The 26,559-nt window shown below is 27.4% G+C and overlaps 1 protein-coding gene across 1 annotated transcript; it reads left to right on the forward strand.

The window, feature by feature from the left end:
- The first annotated feature begins 427 nt into the window (after nucleotides 1–427).
- On the forward strand, nucleotides 428–26,320 carry LOC145755875 (NACHT, LRR and PYD domains-containing protein 12-like). The gene is made up of 17 exons (XM_082572108.1): nucleotides 428–601; nucleotides 4,348–4,449; nucleotides 5,198–5,551; nucleotides 5,789–5,864; nucleotides 6,836–7,021; nucleotides 7,802–7,851; nucleotides 7,997–8,069; nucleotides 8,916–8,965; nucleotides 9,138–9,210; nucleotides 13,992–15,799; nucleotides 16,809–16,967; nucleotides 18,686–18,844; nucleotides 22,627–22,785; nucleotides 23,484–23,642; nucleotides 24,650–24,816; nucleotides 25,171–25,223; nucleotides 25,365–26,320. The coding sequence occupies exons 3-16, from the start codon at nucleotides 5,216–5,218 to the stop codon at nucleotides 25,178–25,180; spliced, it is 3,465 nt and encodes a 1,154-aa protein (XP_082428234.1). The 5' UTR covers nucleotides 428–601; nucleotides 4,348–4,449; nucleotides 5,198–5,215; the 3' UTR covers nucleotides 25,181–25,223; nucleotides 25,365–26,320.
- Nucleotides 26,321–26,559: the final 239 nt, after the last annotated feature.

The following is a 26,559-nucleotide window of genomic DNA, read 5'->3' on the forward strand; positions in this document are numbered from 1 at the left end:
TGTGAATTAAAATAAAGACAACGTGCAATAAACTTTTTTAGTCGAGGATAAATTATAGAAATATGTTTTGCCAGTTATGACGTCGGTCGTAAATACGTCATCCACTCTCTGTATATAAACAGCTGACGCACGTGCCGCGTTATTTAAAGTTGGAGGTTTTGGTTTGAAGGTTGTTCTTGTGTGAATTGCCTGGCTAGTTGCTTTACTTTAGTAAATTAAAAATCAATCTCTGTTTAAGAAAGCATTTATCCTAAATATCAGTTAAGAAAACGCGCGATTGTTAATTTCATTAACCTTATATTGCTAAAGATTTATTGAATTAGAATATTTTGGCATTTTTGAAAGTTTAATATTCGTTTAACAATATTTTTTTTAATAAATGGTTAAATTTGTTGATATTTTATTTAATTTTTATGTTTTAGCATAAAGTGAAGATTGTAGGGTATTTTATGTGCAAATCTAATGTGAGTAATTTTTGGATTCAGTTTCCAAACTTGATCTGTGGGTCAGCTGGAAGAATATTGTTTGTGTGGAGTTTTTAGACATTCGAATTTTTATTGCTTCTTGATGGTGGTGTGGATATTCTTTGCCGATATTTCAAGTAAAATAAAATAAACATTTATAAAAATATGTTGCTAATTATTAAATTATACCGTTGATTTTTGTCTAAAACAGCGGGACAGAAGCCCGTCAGAAAAAAAAATTTTTCGCGTACTAACGTACGATATTGTAGACGATTTTTTTAAACTAAAAAATGCAAAAAAACATTTTTCTTAAACAAAATTTGTTTAAAAACATGTTGTTATTTAGATACCGTGTTAATTTACACTCAAAAACTTAAGATAAAATGTATAAAGTTAGGCAACAATGCGAAGCGTGTGTTGTCGATTGGTCGTATTTCACAAAAAATGCCCTTATTCAATGCAATAATTTAAGCTAACGAAGCATAAATTGATATTTTTTTATTTATTATTGATCAAAAATATGTTGTCGTCCAATTTCCGTGTTAAATTTTAAAATTTTTGGCGCTTTTAAGCGACACTCGCACTTTCGGGCAACATCAAAGCATTTCTGCCGAAAACGTTGCTATGTACAGGTGTTATAACGCAAAATTCTTTAAATTAAGTCAGAAGGTCGTTCAGTACATCCTGACTTAATCTCACTGATTCAGGATAGTTAACAAAAACACGCCAATTTAAATTACATTTTTTACAAGTTTTAAGGGATATAGTTAAATATTAAACATGCAAAAAAAACAATTTATATTTGCAAACTATTTAGTGAAATCATTTTTATAATATGATTAATTTTTATTAAAAATTGTTTTAAATAACAACATTTAAAAAATAATAAAAACTTGCATTGCTTTTTTCACTTTAAAGTGTGCTACTTTAAATCGTTTTTTTTTTAAATTTTGTGTTATTAAGTTAAAAAGTTGACATGTGGAAATAAACAACAATAATATTTTGTAGCAATAAATAGTTATATGATGATTTATTTTCTTTAAATATTGGCCTTAAAACACGAAATACGAGACTCGCTGTTTCTCTTCTTTTTATCGCTTGAAAGCGTTCGACATTTCCTTGTTTTAGTTTATACTTTGATATAACTTGACACGGGCAAATAACTAATAACATATTTATACACATTATTTAGTAAATAAATTATAAATAGATGTTTTATTTCCTTTAAATATTGTTCAGAAAAACGGCTTTATTCCACAAAATACGTTATGGTATTACGCATTTGCTTCTGAAAACCACTTGCTTTTAAACTAACTTTTTTAATAGGATTTAGTTTGTGTAATTGTAAAATTGACGCAGGAAATGAAAGACAACATATTTTTTCACATTATTTATTAAACAAATTATCGATTCAATGCTTATTTTATTTCAAATACAATAGACAACTTTCCATGAATACGCGAGAACAAAATATTTCGCGGTAATTAAACTGCAAACGCCCCGCTGTTTTAAAACAAATCTTCGGGCTGATCAAAATGTCTGGTTACCAACAATTTTATTTACACTTATTTGCTTGTAAGTGGCCAAGATTGAAGAGTTTTTAATATTTTTGTTGCATTTTTTTGGTAAAATGGTGTTTGAAATATTTTTATGCTAAATTTTCAAAATAACATAAATTATTTATAAGTATTTTGTTAAAGATTATGGGTTAATCCTTACTTAAGTTTATGTTGATCCATTCTTAAAACTACAGGAATTTTTGCCTTGTAGACAATCTTGTAGGCCGCTATATCAATGGGTAATTCGTACTTCATTTAAATAAATTGTGAATATTGGTGGTCGCTAGCTACTACGTGCACTGGCGTCGATCCTGGGGGTGCAGGGGGTCCATTTACCCCCATTTATAATTTTAATAAGTGCTGAATATATGTGGCACCCCTAGGTTGTTTGCAAATGTTGCATTTTTTGCGTATAATTGATAGTTATTTAAGCGATTTTTTTTAATATGTTGCCAAAAAACGGCATATTCTGCGTGCCACGTTGTAGATTGTCTAAAACTGGCATTATTGCGAAACAAATACCGATTGTCCAGTGCCTTATTTCACGTAATAATTGTACTTTAGTTGGTTAAAGACTAATGTTGTCTGCTATCTTTGCGAATATTAAATTTAAGACTGTTAAGAGTTAAGTTTAATGAGCACTTTAAAACGGAATTTTTTAGCGAAGATTTTACTATTTTTTGGCACCCCTAAATTCATTTATTTATTTATTTTTGGATTGACGCCCACGACTATGTGTATATATTTTACTTTAAACAAATAGACATTAGATGTATGCAAAACTTAATATATTTAAAAACACGGTTTTAAACATTTGTAGTAATGGAAATACAAGTTTTATATATACAACAAAAATTGCGTTTTTAATAAATTTTTATTAGTTGCTTTTTAAGTTACTGTTGTCGGCGTCGCACTGTACATAAAGTATAAGTGGTAGCTTTGATGTTATAGCAATGTTTATTAGTTGATTTATTCAAGTCTTTGTAACTAGAGCAAGCATAGTGATTGGCCTTTATAATTTATATTAAGGGTAACGTCTGTATTTTGTTACTTTACTAAAGAGAAGTGACATAACTATCTAACTATATTTCTGCTCATGGGAAAAAATAGTTTCTTGCTATAAAAGAATATATTTAAGAAAAAGCGTTACTTAAATTTAACATGGTTTTGTTTTTAAACTTAACAGTTAAACTTTTTTAAACAATTTATTGACATAAAGCTAATAACACAATATGTTTTCAATTACAATAATAATTTAACGGTTTTTAGTAAATTATAAAATGATTAATAAATGATCAGATTGTAATGGCGTCTAAGTTTTGTTGGTTATTTATTTCATGTTTAAATTACAAAGGTTTGTTGAAGCTTGTAAAAGGCTTAATATAAAGTCATTTTAGTTGGCATAGCTAAATGTGTTTTTAAAATATTGCTAAAAAATTTCCCTCATGTCTGGCTTAGTATAAACCACCCCTAATCTGGAGAAAAAATTTTCTATACAAAAGGTTTATACAAATGGCTTAAATATTTCTACACAAATGGCTTGAATAGTGCAGACATGCTTTGTGTAGTTGTGATAAAATTGTAGTAATTTATTCTTAAAGTTTGGCTTATTTACTAAAGCCGGCAGTATAAACCAAGTTTCAATCTGGCACCAAAAGTAATTTTAACAAGAGGGTTGGAATTGCTAAAATTATACTACAAGCTTCAAGCTTGGGTAGTTTTTATAATATTGTAGTCATTTACTCTTCATGCTTGACTTATTTACTTAAACCAGCAGTAAATACAAAGTTTAAGAGAGATTCAAATGCGTGACCATTAACTTTTAACTTTAATTATACATACACGCTTTGTAGCATTTTAGTTAAATTTTATAAAAAAATGAAGTGTAAATATTAAAAAATATAAAAATTTATGTTGTCTACTTAAAACTCTAACAAAGTAAAATAAATTGTTTTTTTATTTTTTTTATGCTTAAATATAAATTGGCAATCTGAAATTATTAGTTATATAAAGAAAATTTTAAATTTGTTGTTACTTGTAGGCCCATTAACCAAAAAGTAATTAACTTTAAAATATGTTTATTGGTAGCATTCAATAATCAAGTAGTGAGCTTGGTGGCTGGTATCTATTTGTAATATTAACTTAATTGTTAAAGGTTTATAAATGTTAAGGATTGTGTTTGTCTTTTAATAAAAACAGAAATTAGTTTGCTGGCAATAATTAATAGTTTTTTTGTTACAAAATTTTTTTTTCACTTTTGTGCTAATAGAAAGAGTGCAGTTATTTGTGAGATTAACGTATTTTGATATTTTATTTTTATTTAGGTTTCAGCACCAATCACTTTTCTGTGTTAACAAATATTTTCTGTGACTTCGTGACTTCGGAAAACAGCCACTCCATCTTAATTGCAGCATAGAAAACACAAGGTTAATATTTTTTATTGTTGTTAATGGTTTTGTCTTTGTTTTAGTAAAACAGAAGCGTTAAAAAAAATGGAAAATTTTTTTTTTTGTCCATAGCAATTTATTTTTTAGAGGAAGATTAGACCCCAATTTTAAATTAAACAAAAACTTGTAACTTTAGCCATACATACACGATGGCATTATAATAGCACTAAAACCAACCAAGCATATTTGTTAACGTTTTGCTCTAGTCTAAAAGTTATTCTAACATGAGTTGATGACTATGTTTTAGTAAAACTTGTATATTAAACTTTTATGATTTTTAGCGCCTTAATAAAGTCATAAAAAGTTAATTAATGAATATTAAATTAATGCAACGAAATAGACAAAACCAAATTCTTATTTTGTGCAATAGAAGATTATTACTAAAGCATTATATTACAAGATTATTATTAAGGCATTATATATTAACAATTTTCAAAACCCGAATATAAAATTGCAACTACTAAAATATTTAAATTTTGCTGGAACTATGTGAGTTAAAAGCATTAAATGTATTTGTAACACTTTGTAAAAAATAATTACAAAAAATAATTTCGTAATTGATCATTTTCGTATTTTAGTTTTGTTCTATTTGCACTAATTATTAAAAAATTTTAAATTAGTTAACCAAAATATAAATTTTGTGTTTATTGTTAAGGTAATCTGCTTAATAAATTTCTAAACACTATCTCGTTATTAAATGAATTTCTGTGCTTTCTAACTTTAAAAGTTGTTCGAAGTTTTTATTATGGAGGAAACTGAATCGGATGATCCAGTGTTGCCAAACAATAATGATCCAGAGTTACCAGCCAATAATAACCTAGAGTTACCAGCCAATAATAACCTAGAGTTGCCAAACAATAATGATCCAGAGTTGCTAGACAATAATGATCCAGAGTTACCAGCCAATAATGATCCAGAGTTACCAGCCAATAATGATCCAGAGTTGCCAGACAATAATGATCCAGAGTTACCAGCCAATAATGATCCAGAGTTGCCAGACAATAATGATCCAGAGTTACCAGCCAATAATGATCCAGAGTTGCCAGACAATAATGATCCAGAATCGAATTTAAATACTCAGGTATTTTATTTACTTAAACCTAGACAAAGGTTTATAATTAAAATTTCCCTAAATCATCTAATAGTACAAGGTTGCTAAATATATTTAAAAAAGGGCTAAAGGGGAACAAATTTAAAACTTTATGGCTGTTATAAGAATATTAATCCTTAAATTTTATTATTTTATGTGTTTGGATAAGGTTGTGTTACTATAGTGATGTTACATTTATTAAAATTTAAATTTAAATAAATTTTACAGAACTTGCAAGCAGGACCAGTTAGTTTAAATATTTATGGCGGCGATTTTGCTGAAATTTCAGGGAATTTGCCTCCAAGTGAGTTTTTGTTTTTTAATTTTATATGATTGGGTTTGCCTGACTATAGAAACCAGGGACGACATTACGAAACTTGTTAAGTTAACGATCTTGTTACTTATATATCATTAGCAAGCGAAAATGTATTTAGAGAAAAAATGGGTATTACGAAACAAAAAATATCAAATTTTAAGAACAAGATCGGGCAAAATTTAGCGAGTAGAATTTACTATTCATTAACTTAGCAAGAAGTATTTTGTCTTGGTTATCACTTTACATCTAAGATATATTTTTAAGTTCATAAACATACTGTCACTTATTAATATAAATTGTTACATATACAATTGGTGTAATAAATGCTTAACATATAATGCCATGAAACTTTATTAAACTGAACAATCCGCCATACTCAATTTAATTTAGCATTTAAACATAAAGGATTCGAAGGAAAACATTATTTCGAAATAGATGATATAACCAAACTGTTTAATCTTTAGTCATGGTTTTCTTTAAGTTTTTTTTACAAACAAGTATATATAAAAAATAACTATATTTCGTTTTGTAAATAAATGTGTTTTTTAAACATTTACCATATTATCAAATTACCATACAAATGGACTATTGCTGGGCTATCCACTATAGCCTTAACTTTTCATTATAATATGACAATATAAAAGCACCCCTGTGGATAAAATTTTAACATCATCGCTTTGATGTAACCCCGAGATATCCAGTAAAAATGTAAGAATTGTTCCTTTGCGTAGCAAGAAATCCTTTTTTTTGTACTCTCTTATTTTTAATGAACTAGGTGGTTTTGTAATTAGTTAACGAGCAAGATAACTCGTTAAATTTTGAAGCATTTAACCTAACGAGTTTCATAATGCTGCTCTAGGGCAAGTCTTAGTTTATTTATAGACTTAACAAAACATTATTTTATGTAATATATTAGCAATGCAAATTTTATTATTAATATTAAATTATTTTTATTATAGATTCTGTGATAAACTTTATTAACCCACAAGTCAACGTAATTCGCGAAGTTCATCAAAACGAGATCACTCAAAACATCACCCACCATGAAAACATCACTCACCATGAAAACATCACTCACCATAAGCAATATGGTGGAGCATTCATGCCTGGGGCTTCAATATACGATTCTACATTTCCTAAAACAGGTATTTTTAAGTTATTTTCACAATACATAATTATATTCTGAAAATTGCATTTTTGATCTGATAGAAGAGTTAAAAAAACTGTGCTAGTAAATTATTAACCTTATATTGTTAAATTATGTTTGATTTTTATAAATTTATTCAATAATCAAAATTAAAAGATTATGGCTTATATAATAATGATGTACAAAATACTACATTAAATATGTAAATGGGGTTGAGCATAATAGTTTAAGCAAATATAAAACAATTTAAATATAAACGAGGTGTTAACTGCCTTTTAAATATTGCATGAAACTAGTTAAATTATTTACCTAACCCAAGAAATTTAAGTTGTTTGTGATGCAAAATTAAATAATACTTAAAATTAGGACTTTTTATATGTACAGTTAGAGTCAGTTTATTTCATTTACGATTTCGGGCTTTATTTTGAATCGGCAGCATGGTGTACCTAAACCGTATTAGGTCCTGAATTCGAATCCCGATGCTCTCATGCTGTAGCGCTGTTGAGTTAAAAGTTATAAATGGTATGAACTTCTGCTAAGCCAGCACTTAATCAGCAGCTAAATTATCGGGCAACCATAATCTATAATATTCCAAACTCGCGCATTTGACTTTCCCACATTAAGAATAAAGATATTTACAACGAAAAATTTGTAATTGATTTTTATTTTCAACACAACATTAGGAGTTTGCCAACTAATTTTTATATTTTAAATTTTTTTGTTATTTCATAGCAAGTATAAAAGTTAGCTCTAATTAATTTGTGTATCTACATCATAGGTTCCACTTCAAATGAAAATGAACAGCCAAGAACTTCTGGCTTAAATCAGGTTTTAACTTTAAAACTGTTCGATATTTACTCAAATAAAAGTTAAACACTGATATAAATTGGGTCATAAGATCTTGTTCAACAATAAATATGACTGGTAATCATTAGAAATGTTGGTAGTTACCAAAGTTTTACTTTTTTTAAAGGAGCAACCTGAAGAATCACAAACTCCAGATCCACATGAGGTTGATCCAGAACCAAGAAGAAGACAAAATGAAGGTAAGTTTTGTTTATTTTATGGAAGTGTTTGTGATATTTTTTTAAGATCCTTGCTTGTCTATGGTCTGTCTATGATAATATAAATATATCATCTGGACAATAACATTATATAATTCTAAACACTGATTTAGTTTGGGTAAAGTTACTGTAGAATTAGGCTGTAAAGTCAACTTTTAACAATGATTAAAATGTTTAATTGTCACTAATCTTATTATTAACATAAAAAATGTCGGTTGTTGTAAAATATTTATTACCATTCGAAACTAACTTCTCAGGTTTTAATGTAATTGTAGGTGGGCACAGCTAACCTAAAAAGTAACTTTGTTAAATGGTTATTTGTTACACAATATATTAACTTGTTATCACTGCTTAGTTATTGATAACCATTAACTTAAAATTTAATTAAAACAAACAAAAAACAATCCTATTTTTAAAAATACAATAATTTAGACCATAGTTGATATTTTAACTAAACAGATGTAAGTTTAAAAATATTTAAAGCTGGCATGGTATTCAGAAAACGGCAGCCAGTTGGCAGTTACATACACTGTTACATCATTTAAAAACTGGCACTGTTTAACCCCGATAAACGACGATATTTTTCATATATTCTACCCCTTCTTAGCATAGTTTACTAGTAAAAAAATTAGATTAATGAACTTATATTAAAAAAAGCAGAATGCAATGGAGATTAATAAGTTTAATATCGATTTTCAAAGTTAACTTTGTTAATTAACGATTAACAGATTATTGGGATCTTTAAGTATAATAAATGTATTATATTATTGCAATATAATACCACCTGTAAGAAACACTATTTTAATCCAATATTATTTACTTTAAAAGGTTCTACTTCTAATGAAAATGTACAACCGAGATCCTCTGCTTTAAATCAGGTTTTAACTTTAAAGTTGTCAATAAATATAAGCATGTTTAAACTAAATAACAGTGTTTAAATATTGTTTATAATTATTAATAAAATTTTGGACTTAGTTTGAATAATAAATATAACTGGTAATTATAAAAAGTCTTTGTAGTTACATAACCACAATTTTACTGTTTATAAAGGAGCAACCTGAAGAATCACAAACCCCAGACCCACATGAGGTTGTTCCAGAACCAAGAAGAAGACAAAATGAAGGTAAATTTAAATCTTGTTTATAATATGGAAGTGTTTTTGGTATATGTTTATCTTTGATATAAGTAGACTGACTCCACAGTCTAATCTTGCATCGAATGTAAATGTCTTTATTAAGTTTGGTAATTTTAATCTGCTTATGTATTTAGTAAAAGCAAAAGTGACTAAATTTGTCACCATCAAAATAGCACTATATATGTGAAAGGCTAGTTCAGTAGTTGATATTATAATATATATAACATCTTAAGTTTGTTTTAAAATAAAATGATTTTTTTAAACAGTATAGAAAAAATAAATACCCTTTCAAGAGACTTCAAAAAAGCTGGCCTTAGTACTGCTGTTTTTATAATTTCCAAAGCCGGGCTTTGTGAGTTTACCCACTCTTTATTTCTTTGTTCAAAAGTAATCAATGGTGGGTGCTCACAGGCATGGAATTTTTCATAAGATATCCAACTATGTTTGTTTTGGATGTGATACACCAAAGAACACCACTTTTCTTTTAATAAGATTGCATCTTTATTACATGTAGAAACTGAATACCATAGGTGATTTATAATTGCTTTTGTCCACTTAATAACCATAGGATTTTTAGATTTCAGTAGTCGCTTTTTTAAATTTTTTGCAATATGCCATAGGTCAAACTGATGGTTTATATGGGGAAACTCATCTCTGAGCATCTTTTGTATTCCAGGATGCATATCAGTAGCAATGCAATTAATTTGTAAACAAGATTCCTAGTACAAAAAAAGTTAAATTAATATTTGTACTAGTAAAGGGGCAATATGTTTACTTATTTTGAGATAATTTAGTGCTTGCTTTAATCCTTCGATCTCAAGCCAGTAACTATTTTTTACCTCTGCCACATGAATAGTTTTTTGTACCAATATTAAACGGGTTTCTTGATCAAGAAGGGTGTATGTCCCAAATGTAGCACTATAGCCCGGGCTATCAAATCTGCAATCTCCCGACACTACCCTCACTTTAGAAGCTATCATTGCCAGAAGGTCCATATTGTGCTTTGTCCACATTCGTTTAACAACAGGTATAATGTATAATCACTGTAGATTGTAGCAGTTTGTTATAGACTCACATTGAATTTTTAGAGTTTGGCAAATGTTCATAAATGCAGAATAGCTGTTACCGGTAACAAGCAAAGATGAAGGTATAAGTAAATTACAAGAAAAACGTTTATTTGTAAGAGGTTGTGATTGCCATTTGTATAAATGTCTATCAACGCATTCGGTTATTACTGTCACAGCAAACCCACTATTTGTTACTTTCGGAATGTTATGTAGAGCTTTACCACAACCTTGAAAGTGGCAGGTTCTGAAAAGATCTAAAAGCAGTTGCAAATATACAAGCACTTTCACGCCAGAAAAAACATCTACAGTCTTACTCCATTCCCAAGATCCAGCTGAAGATGTGGTAGATGCTGATGCTTCTGACGGTATGTAATCACTGTGATCTGATGGGGAGGAATCATTTTGACTACTGCTTGAGGGCGAAGGAACCAGGATTTCCATCTGAATATTTTCTTTAAACTGTTTTTTATTCTTTTGAAACCTTAGGTTGAGTATAAGATTGATGGTTTGTGTTTATTGCTGTTTCAACACATGTAACCAAATCAGTATTTGTTGAAGCATGAATTTGAGGAATAGTGGGTATTTGCCCAGTTGATAAAGTTTGTGTTGATGCATTACTAAAGGCAGGAGTTGATATTTCCTCATCCTCCTAAAATTCCAAAAAAAAATTTACCTTCTTGGCTAGTTAAAAAAATACGGAAAAAGGAATTTCTACGAGTTGAGTTAAAGTACCTGTGGGGCATCAAAAATATTTGAATAGTGTACAGTTGACTTCTTTAATTTCTAAAAACAAAATTTTTCATAAATTTTTATGTAATTGCCGATAAATGAATTCATTTAAAAAAGGATTGGTATTTAATTAAAAAAGTTCCTACTGTTGATTTCGTTTGCCTCGATTTATAACATGTACTTCGAGAAGATTTCCCAAGCTCTTTAGAAGTTGACGGTCGATCAGATATTTTATAGTTGTATGAAGAAAAATTAAATATTGAGGGTACAGACTCAGGCTTTAACCTATTTGTATATTGAATGACAGCCTTGCCTTCTGAGTTAAATTTTAGTTTTGACACATAATCCTCTTGCACAAAATGCTCACTGCAAATCAAAGAATTTTCCCCAAGGGTTTTGATCTTTTCATTTTGTGCAGCCAAGCCTTTAACAAAGGTTTATTGTTTTGTGGAAATCTATGAAAATGGACAGGTTGTTCACGATTTTTGGTATTATAAAAGGAGTTTGAACACCCTCGAGCCTCACAGAAATTGCCACTTTTTGTTAATTTTGATTTCTTAGCTAAAATTTCGCCACTAAATTTCATTTTTTTTACAATATAAATCTAATTAAGTAAACAAAATAATATTGTGAGATCAATGTTATAGTTTGAATTGATACATATCAGGTTTGGGTATATATTTAAATAACCACCATAATTAAAAATTATACAAATATGAAATTAAGCCTACAATATTACTATCAGGCCATCTGCCTATCAGCCTATGCAGCTAAGATTATATGGGCTATTTTTTGAATATGCATAGTAATCTATGTTACATTGCAATCTGGACTTTATCATATTACTTAAATTTTAACCTTCTACACTGTTTCACTATGCAGTAAGTTAATCTAGAGATATTGCTGACAGTCTGAAACCAAAATTAACGTTTTAACAGTCTCACAGCAGGGGTTAGAAAAACTGCTTTTTATTGAAAGAGACCAATTAAAAATACATTATAAAAACTATTAGTTTCTTTACATAAAACTAAACTGTAAAGTTAGTTTATCATATTGGTTTCCGCAACTGTAAATGGACACTATATCGCTGTTTCACCACCTGACTACTAGCTTAAAAACAGGCAGACGGGTGATATTTGCCATGAAATTAAAAGCTAACATTCGCCTAAAGTTTTAAACTTTTGGTTCCCATACTATACCAGTAACAGGTATATAAGATAGTAACAGGTATATAAGATAACATTTTTCACGTTTCTACCCAAAAAAATTAAGTTGAACTTGACATTTCACTAATTAAAAATTTATAGCCATAAGAAACAACGATAATGAAAATCGTCTTCCCTTACGATGACGTCACGTCAGTAAACACTTTTTTTTTTTTTGTGAAAAAGGTAACCCCCTATAACTTTTAAACCAGAACCCCTAGAAAATCCGTTTTTTGAAATTAAATTTAAAAAAATATACTTATTTTTATATAATAGGCCTAGTTTTGCCTTTAGTTCCCCTTTAAGATGTGCATTGGCCCCCGCACCTTTCTTTCATACAGCTGCTCAAACGATAAAACCCGGGAAACTCTTGCACCACCTCCTGAAATGCGAAAGGTAATGTCTAAAATTTAACGATGCCATTTGTTTGACTTCTACAACAAAGTCGCTTTAGCATGGACTTTACCAAACCATTAAATCTCTCCACAAGGTTATGGCTCATGGAATGATAAGGATTCTGTTTCTTCATGCATTTCGAAAAAACTTTGGTTTCCATGTCACTTAATAACTTTTTAGGTATGTCAAGTCTACACTACGTATTTACTAAAGCTTCAGCAACTCTTTCTGTGGATTTAAATCAACAACTCTCCTGAGTACCATGTTGAGTAAACTTTAAGTGTCAAGATGTACTTGTGTTCCTTGTAACTAGAAGGATGTATCAGCCCTATTAAGTCTAGTGTTGCAAGTTTAAACAGAATTTCAAATAAAGAAACACTTGCTGCCACAAATTGTTTTTTACTCTAAGGTTTAAAACCCCTTTTCAAGTTTTTTGGTTTAAACTGCTCCGAACTCTTATTGGTTTTGGGTTTTGCTTGTCGCACTTTTTTCTGATCTCTATCTTCAGTTAAGTTGTTTTGCTTTAGGAGCACACTCTTCAAATGCTTATAATTTACAGCGCCTTGGGCCATAAAGAATAACAATGAAAGAACAAGAATATTACTGGTTATTATATATGGTTGCTAGTCAAACCATACTCCGGTTTATGCGACCTAGCAATTCATACTCGAAACAACAAGAATTTAAAAAAAATTTTTGCGGGAGTTTTTCACCTTGCAAACCGTCTCGCAGGCTGCTGTATCAACGAGCGATTCTACTCGAGTTATTTGTGAATATCTTGTGTCACTAAATATTATCTATGCCTATTTTTCAACAAATAAATATTGGATATATGCATTATTAAATGTGTTATATGTAGTGATATATTATTGTGTTGTTGACATCTTTTTTTATCAGTTGACTTATTTTTTAAAGTTATTGTTACACAGCAATTAACTTTTATGGTTGCCAGCTTACGCTATTTGTTACATAGTAATAGTGACATAATTACCTCCCTGCTATGCTGACAAAAAATCAGCACTACTAAAAAAAGAGTAATGCATTTAAGAAAAAATCGGCTTTGTGTATTTATCATCGGTTTGTTTGTGTGGTAGTGGTCCGAACACTTTCTTACCATACACCAGATCCTGGGTTCGATCCCCAGTGATCTCATGTTGTAGCGCTCTTAACCAATAAAAAGTAAATGTAAATATTTATGATTGCTTTTATGACATTTATTACCTGTTATATAGTTCCATTATAGCAATATTAGTTAGGTTTTACAATTTATTATTTAAAAAAATATATTTTTGCATTAATATATGTGCTGTTAACAATAAATATTTTATTAAATATAAAAAACAAATAATAATTTGAGACTTTATTATTTTAGATAATTCTTTATGTGAACAACTTTCCACAAAGTGTTTTGAGCAAGCTAAAAGTTTTGCCCATGAATTCTGCTCTCCTGTCCAGTTACACAAACAATTAGAATTTGTTGAGTTAGAACTTGCTCAATATTCTTCCACTGATGTTAAAGATTTAGATTCAGTTGATCACTTTCATACCAGAAATGAACAATTTGAAAGAATGTCCAAGTTAACTCAACCTGGCTATCACCTTGGCACAAAGATTAAGGTGAATGAGATATTTGAATTAGCAAAAGGAAATGCTGAAGCAGCAGCTGAACAAAAATTCAACAAAGAGCCAAGAAATGAAACTGAACGACTTGAATTAGACAAGAAAAAAAGAGATTTTATTAAAATTCATTCTAAAGTCATGGCACTTGTTGGGCACGCAGGCACTGGTAAATCAACTTTTATTAAAATACTGATTCAGGAAATTTTTTCTGAAAATAGCGACTTTCTTCAGAATATAAAATTTATATTCAGCATTATTTTGCGATCAGTTGATTTTCGTAGGGAAATGTCGACTTTCAGGTTTCTTGTTGCAAATTCATCTATAGATTGGAATCAACCAGAGTCTACTGATGTAGAATCATTTAATTGCATTAAAAACAGTTCTGACACTATCCTTATCTTTGATGGACTGGATGAAGCTGATAGTACTACTTTAGGGAAAGCACCCAAAAACTTGGTATCTACAAATGGCTATGCTGAAGATTTTCTAAAAAACATTTTTACTGGAAAGTTATTTCCCAATGCTTATAAGTTTATCACTTCTCGACCAAGGCAAATGTATGAGTGGCATCCTTCTTGCAGACCTATCTTAGTGTTAAAACTACTTGGTTTCAATAAGGAAGCACAAGAAAACATTTGCGTGCAAATATGTGGGGAAAATTCACCTAAAGTCTTAACCTTCTTACAAGATCATCCAGATATTGATGCTTACAATTATGTTCCTGTCAACTGTATCCTATCCATGCACTGCATCAATCAAGCAATTTTGTCTGGTTCAGAGGTTAATCTAAAAACTATGACAAATGTTATGCTTGCTTCTTTATTGCATTATATGAGATCAGATCATTTTCCTGACATCACAGAAGTTTCTGAGAATGAATTTAAATGTCTTGCTTATCTTGCCTGGAATGGGTTTGAGAACAAAAAAATTATTTTTGATCAAAAAGACATTAAAAAGGCTGGAATTACAAAAGAAATGCTTAAAACTTTTCTTGACACTTTTGTTTATGATTCTTCAAACATGAAAGTCAAGATATTAGAAGGAGACAAACGAAGCAACTTCAGTCATCTCACCTGGCAAGAACTGTTTGCTGCCATGTATTTATTTTTATGGGCAAGTCTGATTGATTTTCAAGAATGTGTTCCACAGTTTTCCACTAGTCGATGGGAAGTAGTCACAAAGTTTCTGTTTGGATTTTACAGTTCCAAGGATTTGTCTGAATTTCAATCTGGTTCTTCAACAGCTTATGATAAGAAACAAGCTGTTCTAGAAACATATGCTAAAGATTTGTGTAAAAATGTTAATTCTTCATCAACTATTATTGAACTTAGCAGTTATTTGTATGAATCCAACGATAATGACCTCAACCAGTCTGTTCTAAGTCTTCTACCTGATCATTTATACCTTGGGTTTGAGGAAACTTTGTTGCCGAGTGACTATATCCATCTTGGCTACTTGTTTGAACACTTAACCAAACCTCTTTCTTTAAAGATGTGGTTTGGAATAGGAGTAGGTGACCATTCTCAACTGCTTAGTATCTTCAAAGGTTTAAAAGTAAAGGTAAGCAAAAATATTATTGTTATTTTGAATATAATGCCCAGGTTTAATTTACACAGGAAATTTATTTACTAAAGTAGATAAAATCATCAAAATTTATAGATTTGTATTCAATTTTATTTGAATAATTCTGTAGTTATAATAAAACTTTTTGTTTGAATAAGTAATTTGCAATTTTGTAAAAAGTAAAATTATAACAATGCTTATATTGTTTAACAATGGTTCATTGTTGAGATACAATCCCCCATTTTGTACTTTCTCCAAATTACTTTATTCAATAAATAAAAGTTTTAATTAATTTTTGAAAGCAAAACTTCACATTCTTTACCTGAATACAAAATAAATTAAAAATATTAAATAAAAAATGATGTAAAAACTTACACTTTTAGTATTTAGTATGCCTTCTTAAAATGGGCAGCTTTATATTACCATAAAGGTAGATTACAAAACTACTGGGGATAAATTAACAAGAGGGGGTAAATGTATAAAATTACATCCTTAATTTTTTTTTTTGTATTGATTAACACAGTTGATAGCAACAAACATTTTAGGTTTACGTAACAAGTCTTATTATTTACAATTATAACAAAGAAAACAGAAATCGATGTTAACTTTAAATTTGTTTCACATAAAAAAAACTCTCATAAAATATTGATCCAAACAAAGCTTAAAACAATTTGTTTCATAAACTAAAACATTGGGTTAAAATACTATTTACCCCCATATTATTGCTGGGGGTTTTATTATTACCCCTAAATATTTTTGTACTCACTGGGTTAGTTGCAAAGTATTGTTTTATAAATATCTGGGCTTAAATTACTTAAAGTTATCAAAACTAAATTTTAAATTTATTTAAACTAGCTTTAAAGAAGAATTAAAATGTTGGTAATTATTATTTTAGTTCAAAATGCTCATAATTACTATTTTATAAAGAATACATTTTTTAAACTTTTTCTTAGGTAATTAAATTAAAGTAATCTTTAAATTAAGTAAAATATAAATTTTGTTTTAGATAAAGTTGAACTTATCAAGGAACGAAATTGGGGATGGAACTGTAGCATTACTGGGTGAGGTTATTGACAAGTTTGAGGAACTTAATATTAGTTTTTGTCGCATCACAGAAGTTGGTGGATTGGCCATTGCTAGAGGTTGTTTAAAACTAACGAATACTGTGAGTATATTACTTTATTGCTTGGTATTTTTAAATTTATTATTTAAACAAGCAGCAGATTTAAATAACATTTATTATTAAAATTACTTTATGTAACAACAAAACTTTTTTATTTAGTTTATAGAAATATAAACACAAATTTATTTTCAATTTTATAACAAGAAGTAAAAACGGTCACAATGCCCATTAACTTTAACAATGGTCATTATTAAGTTACAGTCTATTGTATTATATTTAAATAAAATTATTTTTTGTGTTTTTTTAGAATCAAATTATTTAGAAATTAAAAAAAAAATAATTAAATTTAACAATTAATACATTTTTAAGTGACATTAAACAAATTCAGTTTTAAACATTTAAATATTTTGGCTCATTTATTAAAAAAAACATTTATAAATTAACAATAAAATTTTATTAAAACAATAAGTGTGATAATAAGTAAATTTCAATAAATTTTTGAAAGCAAAACTCAACATTCTTTATCTTAATACAAAATAAATTTAAAATAAAAAATAAAAAATGTTCAATAATTAAACTTTAAGTTCAACAAGTAATGTTTCTTTAAAGTAACGGTTAAGTTTGGCACAATAACATGTAGATGAAATAGATCCAATATGTCTGTTGAATTTTTCTTAATTACTTATTTTATTAACAAGTTGGATTATACAACTTAGTTCTATATTAACGTTTATGTTGTTGTTGTTGTTAAATTATATTTAAAACTTTATTAATTTTGGTGGTGTAGTTAGTCTGTTTTAAAGTTTAAACTTTTGTCTAAATATAAAGTTAAATGTTACTTATTACTTATTGAACTTATTTAAAACAAAATTCTGTAAAAAATTTCATAATAAAACATATAGATACAAATGTATTTACACACACAAAATGAAAATGATATAAGTTGGGCGCTGGTAAAAAAGTTGATCATTAAGTGATTATGCATTGGCAGGTTGATGTCATATCAATCCAATACAGAAACTGCTTAAAATAGGCGGCTCTATAATACTATAAAAGTGAATTACAAAACTATTGGGGTAAAATCAACAGCAGGGGGTAAATGTATAAAATCAACAGCAGGGGGTAAATGTATAAAATTACATCCTCACTAGGGGGCATGCTTTGTAAAATATATGGTTTATTATCCTGAACTCTGTTATAATTGTTAAGGTGTCTTATATTGTTGTTTTTTAAAATCTACAAAAATTTATTTAAATTTTTATGTATTGATTAACACAGTTGATAGCAACAAACATTTTAAGTTTACGTAAAAAGTCTTATTATTTACAATTATAACAAAGAAAACAGAAATCGATGTTAACTTTAAATTTTTCTCACATAAAAAAACTCTCATAAAATATTGATCCAAACAAAGCTTAAAATAATTTGTTTTATAAACTAAAACGTTGGGTTAAAATACTATTTACCCCCATATTATTGCTGGGGATTTTATTATTACTCCTAAATATTTTTGTACTCACTGGGTTAGTTGCAAAGTATTGTTATATAAATATCTGGGCTTAAATTCCTTGAAGTTATCAAAACTAAATTTTAAATTTATTTAAACTAGCTTTAAAGAAGAATTAAAATGTTGGTAATTATTATTTTAATTCAAAATGCTCATAATTACTATTTTATAAAGAATATATTTTTTAAAACATTTTTTAGGTAATTAAATTAAAGTAATCTTTAAATTAAGTAAAATATAAATTTTGTTTTAGATAAAGTTGGACTTATCAAGGAACTATGTTAGTGATGGAACTGTAACATTACTGGGTGAGGTTATTGACAAGTTTGAGGAACTTAATATTAGTTATTGTCGCATCACAGAAGTTGGTGGATTGGCCATTGCTAGAGGTTGTTCAAAACTAACGAATACTGTAAGTATATTACTTTATTGCTTGGTATTTAAAGATTAATTATTTAAACAAGCACTAGATTTAAATAACATTTATTACTAAAATTACTTTATGTAATAACAAAACTTTTTTATTTAGTTTATAAAAATATAAACACAAACTTATTTTTAATTTTATAACAAGACGTAAAAACGATCACAATGCCCATTAACTTTAACAATGGGTCATTGTTAAGTTACAATTTATTGTATTATATTTAAATAAAATTATTTTTTGTATTTCTCAGGATCCAATTAACTAAAAATTAAAAGTTTTAAAGAAATATTTAAAACAAAATTACTTTTGGAGAATTTTAAACTTAAAAAACTTTTGGAGAATTTTAAACTTAAAATAAACAAAAATAATTAAATTTAACAATTAACACATTATTTTAGTGACATTAAACAAATTCAATTTTAAACATTTAAATATTTTGGCGTATTTATTAAAAAACGATTTATAAATTAACAGTAAAATTTTATTAAAACAATAAGGGTGGAGTTATTAAAGTCGAGTTAACTTTTTATTTTTTAGTTGTTATTGAAGTTGAGTTAAACTCGGATTAACTAATCCTAGTTTTACTAATCCTAGCAATTTTTGTTTAAAAACTGGTCTAAACCGGTTTGAAATCGCTATAGCGAATCAAAACAGCGAACAACAATTTTTGTTGATTTTCGCTGTAACCAAGGACGTTTTGTTCACTTTTTTGCACGAGATTTAAGTTTTTGTAAATAATAAGGCTAAACGTGAATTTGAAGGGTTTTAGTAATAATTTAACATTTGACTTTCTTTATTAAGTTACCCTTAGTTAAGATTAGTAACTGTTAGTAAACAAAAAACAGAACTTCAGCCTATTCAGGCTTAAGATTACTATTATAAAAAAATGCACGCTATAGAAACTTCTTTTACAAATTGTTCTTAAATATTGTCAATAGGAATAAACGATTGTTAAGTAATTTTTTATTAAAATGGATACTTTGGAAATCGTTGAAATAACAAATAAAAAAAAATTACGAAATTCCCAAAAAACAATAAAAAGATTTCACAAATCCCTGGAAAAATATACAGAAAGAGAAATAGTCCAGCGTTACAGATTTAATAAAAATAGCATTTTACAGCTTTATAACATTATAAAAATTAGAAGCCATGGCGTTCCAGCATTGTTGCAGCTTTTGGTAACCCTTAGGTTTTATGCAAAAGGAAATTTGCAACAGAGTGATGGAGACTTAGTTGGGGTACATAGATGCACGGTGTGCCTTATCGTACACCGGATTTCTAAGGGATTTTCTAAGGGATTTACTTTGAAAATATCTGGACAATTTAATAATTATAATAGTTGCAATTATGTGTCTTCATAATTTTGCACTAAAAACAAGGCAAGAGAAACTGGCACCTTACGATGCTAAAATCCCAGTAATTGAAACAAATGGAGGAGCTGGTCATTCATTGGCTGGGTGAGCTGTGCGAGACCAAATAACAAATAACTATTTATAGTAATATTTAAATTTAAGAAGAAATTTTTACGTTAATATAGTTAGACTGCATAAAAATGTTTGTTTATCTGTTTTATGTAATCTTTTTGTAGCTAGGAATAAAATGGATAAAAAAAATTAGAACTCTTAACTACGATCAAAGCGAAGGAGAAGTACTGTTGGAATTGGTAAAATCTTATCCAGTTATAACTTCAAAATTAACAAATTCTTCTACCACAACTGCAAAAAAAAGCTTGGGTTGATTTAACTAAAAAATTTAATTTAATCAATATATGATGCAATAGAACACCAGAAAATTTACAAAATTTATACAAAAATATTAAAAAAAAGCCAAATCACAACAATAAATTTACTACAAACCTGCAAAACTTTGTTTTAAATAATAGCTCTAATTCCCAATGAAATCAATTCACTGCATAACAGTTTTGATGATGATGCCTTGCTGATTCTTGATCTTACTGGTAGCACCCCAGTCATGATCAAATTGTTACTGAATGTTCTTCAAATGGAGAAATTTTTATAGCATGTAAAGAATAACCAGGTTAAATTTCATGTTGTGGATATTATTACCAATGAAGAGTTCTAGTTTAAAAAAGGAGTTACAAAAATTTAATTTTAATTTATGTTGTAAAAAAGTAATACCAGTCTGTTCATAGATGTTGTAGTACAAGATTCACCTGAGGAAAAACAAAAAAAATAGTGTCGATCAAGTACTAAGTAAGTCAATGCAAAAAAATAAATATTGTTGTCACCTTTAAGTTTATTAATTTTTGTAATGAAGTTATTTAAATAATTTTAAAGAAAAAAAGGTCTTTAAAAAGAAAAAGCGATTCTGGTGAGGTAAGGGAGGCAAAAATGTTACTACTTAGACAGGAAATAGAAAATAAAAAAGAAATTCATAAACTAACCAAAAAGTTACTAATAAAGAACCAAGAAATGAAAATAAAAGAACACGATTTAAAAATGAAAGAACTTGAAATAAAAATAGAGCAAACAAAAAATTTAAAAAATTACCGAGCAGCATGTTTAAACAACTTTTATGAAATTTAATAGTTTGCATATTTATTTATTGTATTATTTATGTTTTTAAATTTTGTTACTCAAAAAAATAATTATCTATAAAATTTAAATAAAAGGGTTTAGTTTTTACTTCGCATGAATATAATACCAAAGCTTTACTAGATTGAAAATATGATACCCTGTCCAAAATAGGTATTTACCGAGAGCAAAATGCTTAAAACCATCATCGCGCATTTTCTTGTTTAGCCAAGCCAGGGTGGACGGTTTTTAACTTCAACGACATAAAAGTATTCTCTAAACTTTGTGACCTGCCCATTGTTAGGGATTGACAGGATGTTTGTAGTTTCTAATTTCAATAACTACAATAAAGGTTAAATATATTGCCCTTGTGACAACTTAATAAAATACTACTTAATTAGTTAATTATAAATCTTTTAACTAAATTTATTTGGCAGAGCCCATATAAAACTTAGGTTGTAACTGACTATACACATTTTATATGCATTTAACAGGAGACAAAAATGAGTAAAATACCTTGCAATGATATGTCCGGTACATCACTTACGGATTGACTGACTAAAGCCATTACAACCAGTACTATTTGGGGTTGCCAGAAGCTTCTCACAGCCAAAGCTTCTCACAGCCAAAGCTTCTGGCAACCAATAAAATACTACTTAAATAGTTAATTATAAATCTTTTAACTAAATTTATTTGGCAGAGCCATAAAAAACTTTTGACGATTTACTGACTAAAGCCATTACAACCAGTACTAACTTACTAATTATACAACTTTGCTTTGCTGTTGTATTGTTTTCCATAGGCTACCTATGAATTACCTATTGACTCTGTCCAAACGATCACAACAACTTTTAGGCCAATCTAGTTTTACTATTAGACTATTGCCGTAATTTTTTTTTGATAAAGTAGCTAATTAATTTTAAGTTAATCTGAGTTTAAACTACCTTAGTTTGCGGGTTAAATTTTAGCGATTTAACTCGAGTTTAATCTTCAATTACCGTTAACTCGACTTTAATTACTCCACCCTAAGTGTGATAATAAGTAAATTTTAATTAAAGTTTAAATATTCTAAATAAATAACAAATTAGTAAAAATTAAATAATGGTCATTTTTGTGTTACTTCAAAATTTTAGTTATTATTATTTTTATAAAGTGTTTTGTTAAACTGTTTTTATCTCAGTTATTTTAATTAAAGTAATCTTCAAATTAAGTAAAATATAAATTTTGTTTTAGATAAAGTTGGACTTATCAGGGAACAAAATCGGTGATGAAGGTGCAACATTTCTGGGTATGGTTATTGACAAGTTTAAGGAACTTAATATTAGTTGTTGTCGCATCACAGAAGTTGGTGGATTGGCCATTGCTAGAGGTTGTTTAAAACTAACGAATACTGTGAGTGTATTACTTTATTGCTTGGTATTTAAAGATTAATTATTTAAACAAGCACTAGATTTAAATAACATTTATTATTAAAATTACTTTATGTAAAAACAAAACTTTTTTATTTAGTTTATAGAAATATAAACACAAATTTATTTTCAATTTTATAACAAAAAGTAAAACGGTCACAATGCCCATTAACTTTAACAATGGGTCATAGTTAAGTTACAACTTATTGTATTATATTTAAATAAAATGAATTTTTTGTATTTCCTCAGGATCAAATTATTTAAAAATTAAAAGTTTTAAGGAAATATTTAAAACAAAATTACTTTATAAAATTTTGAAGCATTTTAAACTTAAAATGAACAAAAATAATTAAATTTAACAATTAATACATTATTTTAGTGACATTAAACAAATTCAGTTTTAAACATTTAAATATTTTGGCTCATTTATTAAAAAACATTTATAAATTAACAGTAAAATTTTATTAAAACAATAAGTGTGATAATAAGTAAATTTTAATTAAAATTTAATTATTCTAAATAAATAACAAGTTTGTGAAAATTAAATATTGGTCATTTTTGTGTTACTTCAAAATTTTATTTATTATTATTTTTATAAAGTGTTTTGTTAAACTATTTTTTATCCTAGTTATTTTAATTAAAGTAATCTTTAAATTAAGTAAAATATAAATTTTGTTTTAGATAAAGTTGGACTTATCAGGGAACAAAATCGGTGATGAAGCTGTAACATTACTGGGTGAGGTTATTGACAAGTTTGAGGAACTTGATATTAGTGACTGTAACATCACAGAAGTTGGTGGATTGGCCATTGCTAGAAGTTGTTCAAAACTAACACATCCTGTACGTATATTACTTTATTGCTTGGTATTTAAAGATTATTTATTTAAACAAGCAGCAGATTTAAATAACATTTAATATTAAAATTACTTTATGTAATAACAAACTTTTTAATCGATAAAAATATAAACACAAACTTATTTTTCAATTTTATTAACAAAAAGTAAAAATCGTCACAATGCCCATAAATTTTAACAATGGTTCATTGTTAAATGGTTCATTGTTAAGTACAATCTATTAATATTTTTTTTAAATTAAGTTTTGTATTTTTCCTATTTTGAAATAATTAAAAATTAATAAAATGTTTTTTATCAAATTTCCGGTATAACTTAAGAGTATCGATTAATTTATTTTATTTATATTATTTGTAATTTATGTTAATTAGTAGTTTAATTTATTTTATTTAAACTTAAAGTTTAACTTTACTTACTAAAATTAACTACAACAATTAAATTTATTGATTCAATAATTATCGGATTAATAGTTGTTTTAAATTAATTATTTGAATTAGAGTAATTTTTGAATTAAGTAAAATATAAATTTTGTTTTAGATAAAGTTAAACATTTAATATTAAAATTGATTTGTTTAAACAAAACTTTAATTTTTATTAAATTTATAATTTTGTAAAAAAAATTAAACAGTCACAATGCCCATTAACTTTAACAATGGTCCATTGTTAAGTTACAATCCATTGTATTAATATTTACTAAAATAAGTTTTAGTATTTTTCCAGAATCAAATTATTTGAAAATTAAAAGTTTTAAAAATTAATAAATGCAACATGTAACCTAACCACAAGAACAATTTAAATCTTTAGAAAATGTTTAAATTTAACAATTATTATTTTTTGAAATTATTTTAAACAATTTCAATTTTCCAATAAAAAAACTTTAAACATTTAAAATATCTTTTTTTAAGTTAAAAAAACAAATTATAATTTAACAATAAAAGTTTATTTAAACTATCGGTGTGCGAATGATAAATTTTAATTAAAGTTTAAATATTTCAGATGCAAAAGTTGATTATTAGCCAAAACAATCTTGGAGATGAGTGTGCTGTTGCTTTCTCATCATGCCTCCACAACATTCAATGCTTAGGTGTAAGGCGTTGTGGTTTTACTGAGGATGGGGAACAACTATTGAGGGAAGCAAGCAAAAAAGTTCCAAATATGAAACTGTAAGTTTTATTTACTATACAACATTATTTAAACATATTTACTATAGGACAAACATATTTACTATATTTAAATCCCTTTACAAGAATAAACTAAAACTAACTACCAATAAAAGAGGTTTTTGACACTTTTAAGACTATTTTTTTTTGTAGATTGGTTATTACATATTTTGATTTGTTACATTCTATTTTCGAATTTTATTTTTTTAGATTGTTGATATTTTTTTAGGCATACATTTACATTTTACTAGGCAAGAAGAATAACTTCAAATTTAAAAACAAATACAAACCCCTAAAACACGTTAGTTTAAACCCTCTAAAACATGTTATTTCAACTGTCTATTTGTTTTTATTTAGGTATTTATAATCAACCACTTTTCAGTTATAAAGTAACGGAAGCAACCAATAATGTAAGTTTTTAGTTTACATAAATATTAGTGATTTTATAAGGTTTATAATTATTTGTTAAAATTATATTTAAAAATGTTGATAATTTTACCCAATAATTAAATTAGATTTTAATAAAATTACACCCACTTATATTTAACTAGGTTGTGGCCCTGAAATCATGGAAACTTTATTCATTTTGCTTGAAAAAAAAAAACTTTTCTGTGCAAAAAAAGTAAATTTTAAGAAAATGGAAAAGTTATTTTTAAAGTTATTTTTATTCATTATTTGGTCTTTAATATTTCTGCGTTGTGTACAACGTGCTTTTTATTGTATAAGTGTTAATTTTAGTTTTTATTAATTCATTTTACAGTTTTATTTTCAATTATTAATTTTCATTCAATATTTGGTCTTTAGTATTTTTATGTTGTAAACAATGTGCTCAGATAAGTGCTAATTTTTACTATATTTGATTTTGTAGAAATATTGGAAATAATTTACTTCTATTGAACTGTTTGTTTATTTAAGTTCAAGATTAATTCCATTGTTAAAAAATGCATTTTAATGAGGAAGTGTGCATGTGCTTTACTAATATGTAGTTTTGTGTAGTTTTTAGTAAGGATCTTTAGGTTTTAATGTTGTTATTTTCTATATATATTAAATGTTGGCAGAGAACTTCTTCTAATATAAAACTTTTGCATAAATGACAATATTAAACATTATTTTACTTGTATCTTATTAACCTATAAAAACATTCAAGTTTGTATTTATTGCTTTATATGTGCTACAATAGAGGCATAAAGGGCATGGCTTTAAACTTTTTCTTGTCATGTATTCAACCAGTTAAAATGAATTTTAAAGATGTATGTCAATTAGTGCAAATAATATTTTAATGAAATTTTGAATTTTTTCTATTATTTGGACCCAGGACATTATTTGACTTGCAGCCACTGTTGTATGTTAACCTGAGTCTTATGTAGTTATTGTAGATGTGCTTTTAAGTGCTTGTATGTTATGCAAATATTAATTCTTCACCGCTTGCCAAATAATTTGTAGAAGCGATTAAAATTCCTAGTTATTCAGCAATATTGTGTTTTATTTGTTACGATGCTTATAAGATCATGTTTAAATATCCAGCAATGTTAAATACTATTTAAAGTACTTTACTGGAACAAGTACAGTCCTAACAACCTCTTCTTTGTCGGGTTTCTTTCCTTTATTTTCCCCCTATTAATAATTATCTCACAAAATGACTTAAGCCCATACTTGGACAAATAACTTAAATTTAGGAAAAGTTGCCCATAAACAACTTTTCTTTCAGTAAGTGTATAGGGTCATCTTTAAAATTTATTGTTTTTT

The sequence above is a fragment of the Corella eumyota genome, chromosome 6 (genome assembly GCF_963082875.1).
Source record: "Corella eumyota chromosome 6, kaCorEumy4.1, whole genome shotgun sequence".
Classification (NCBI taxonomy): Eukaryota; Metazoa; Chordata; class Ascidiacea; order Phlebobranchia; family Corellidae; genus Corella; species Corella eumyota.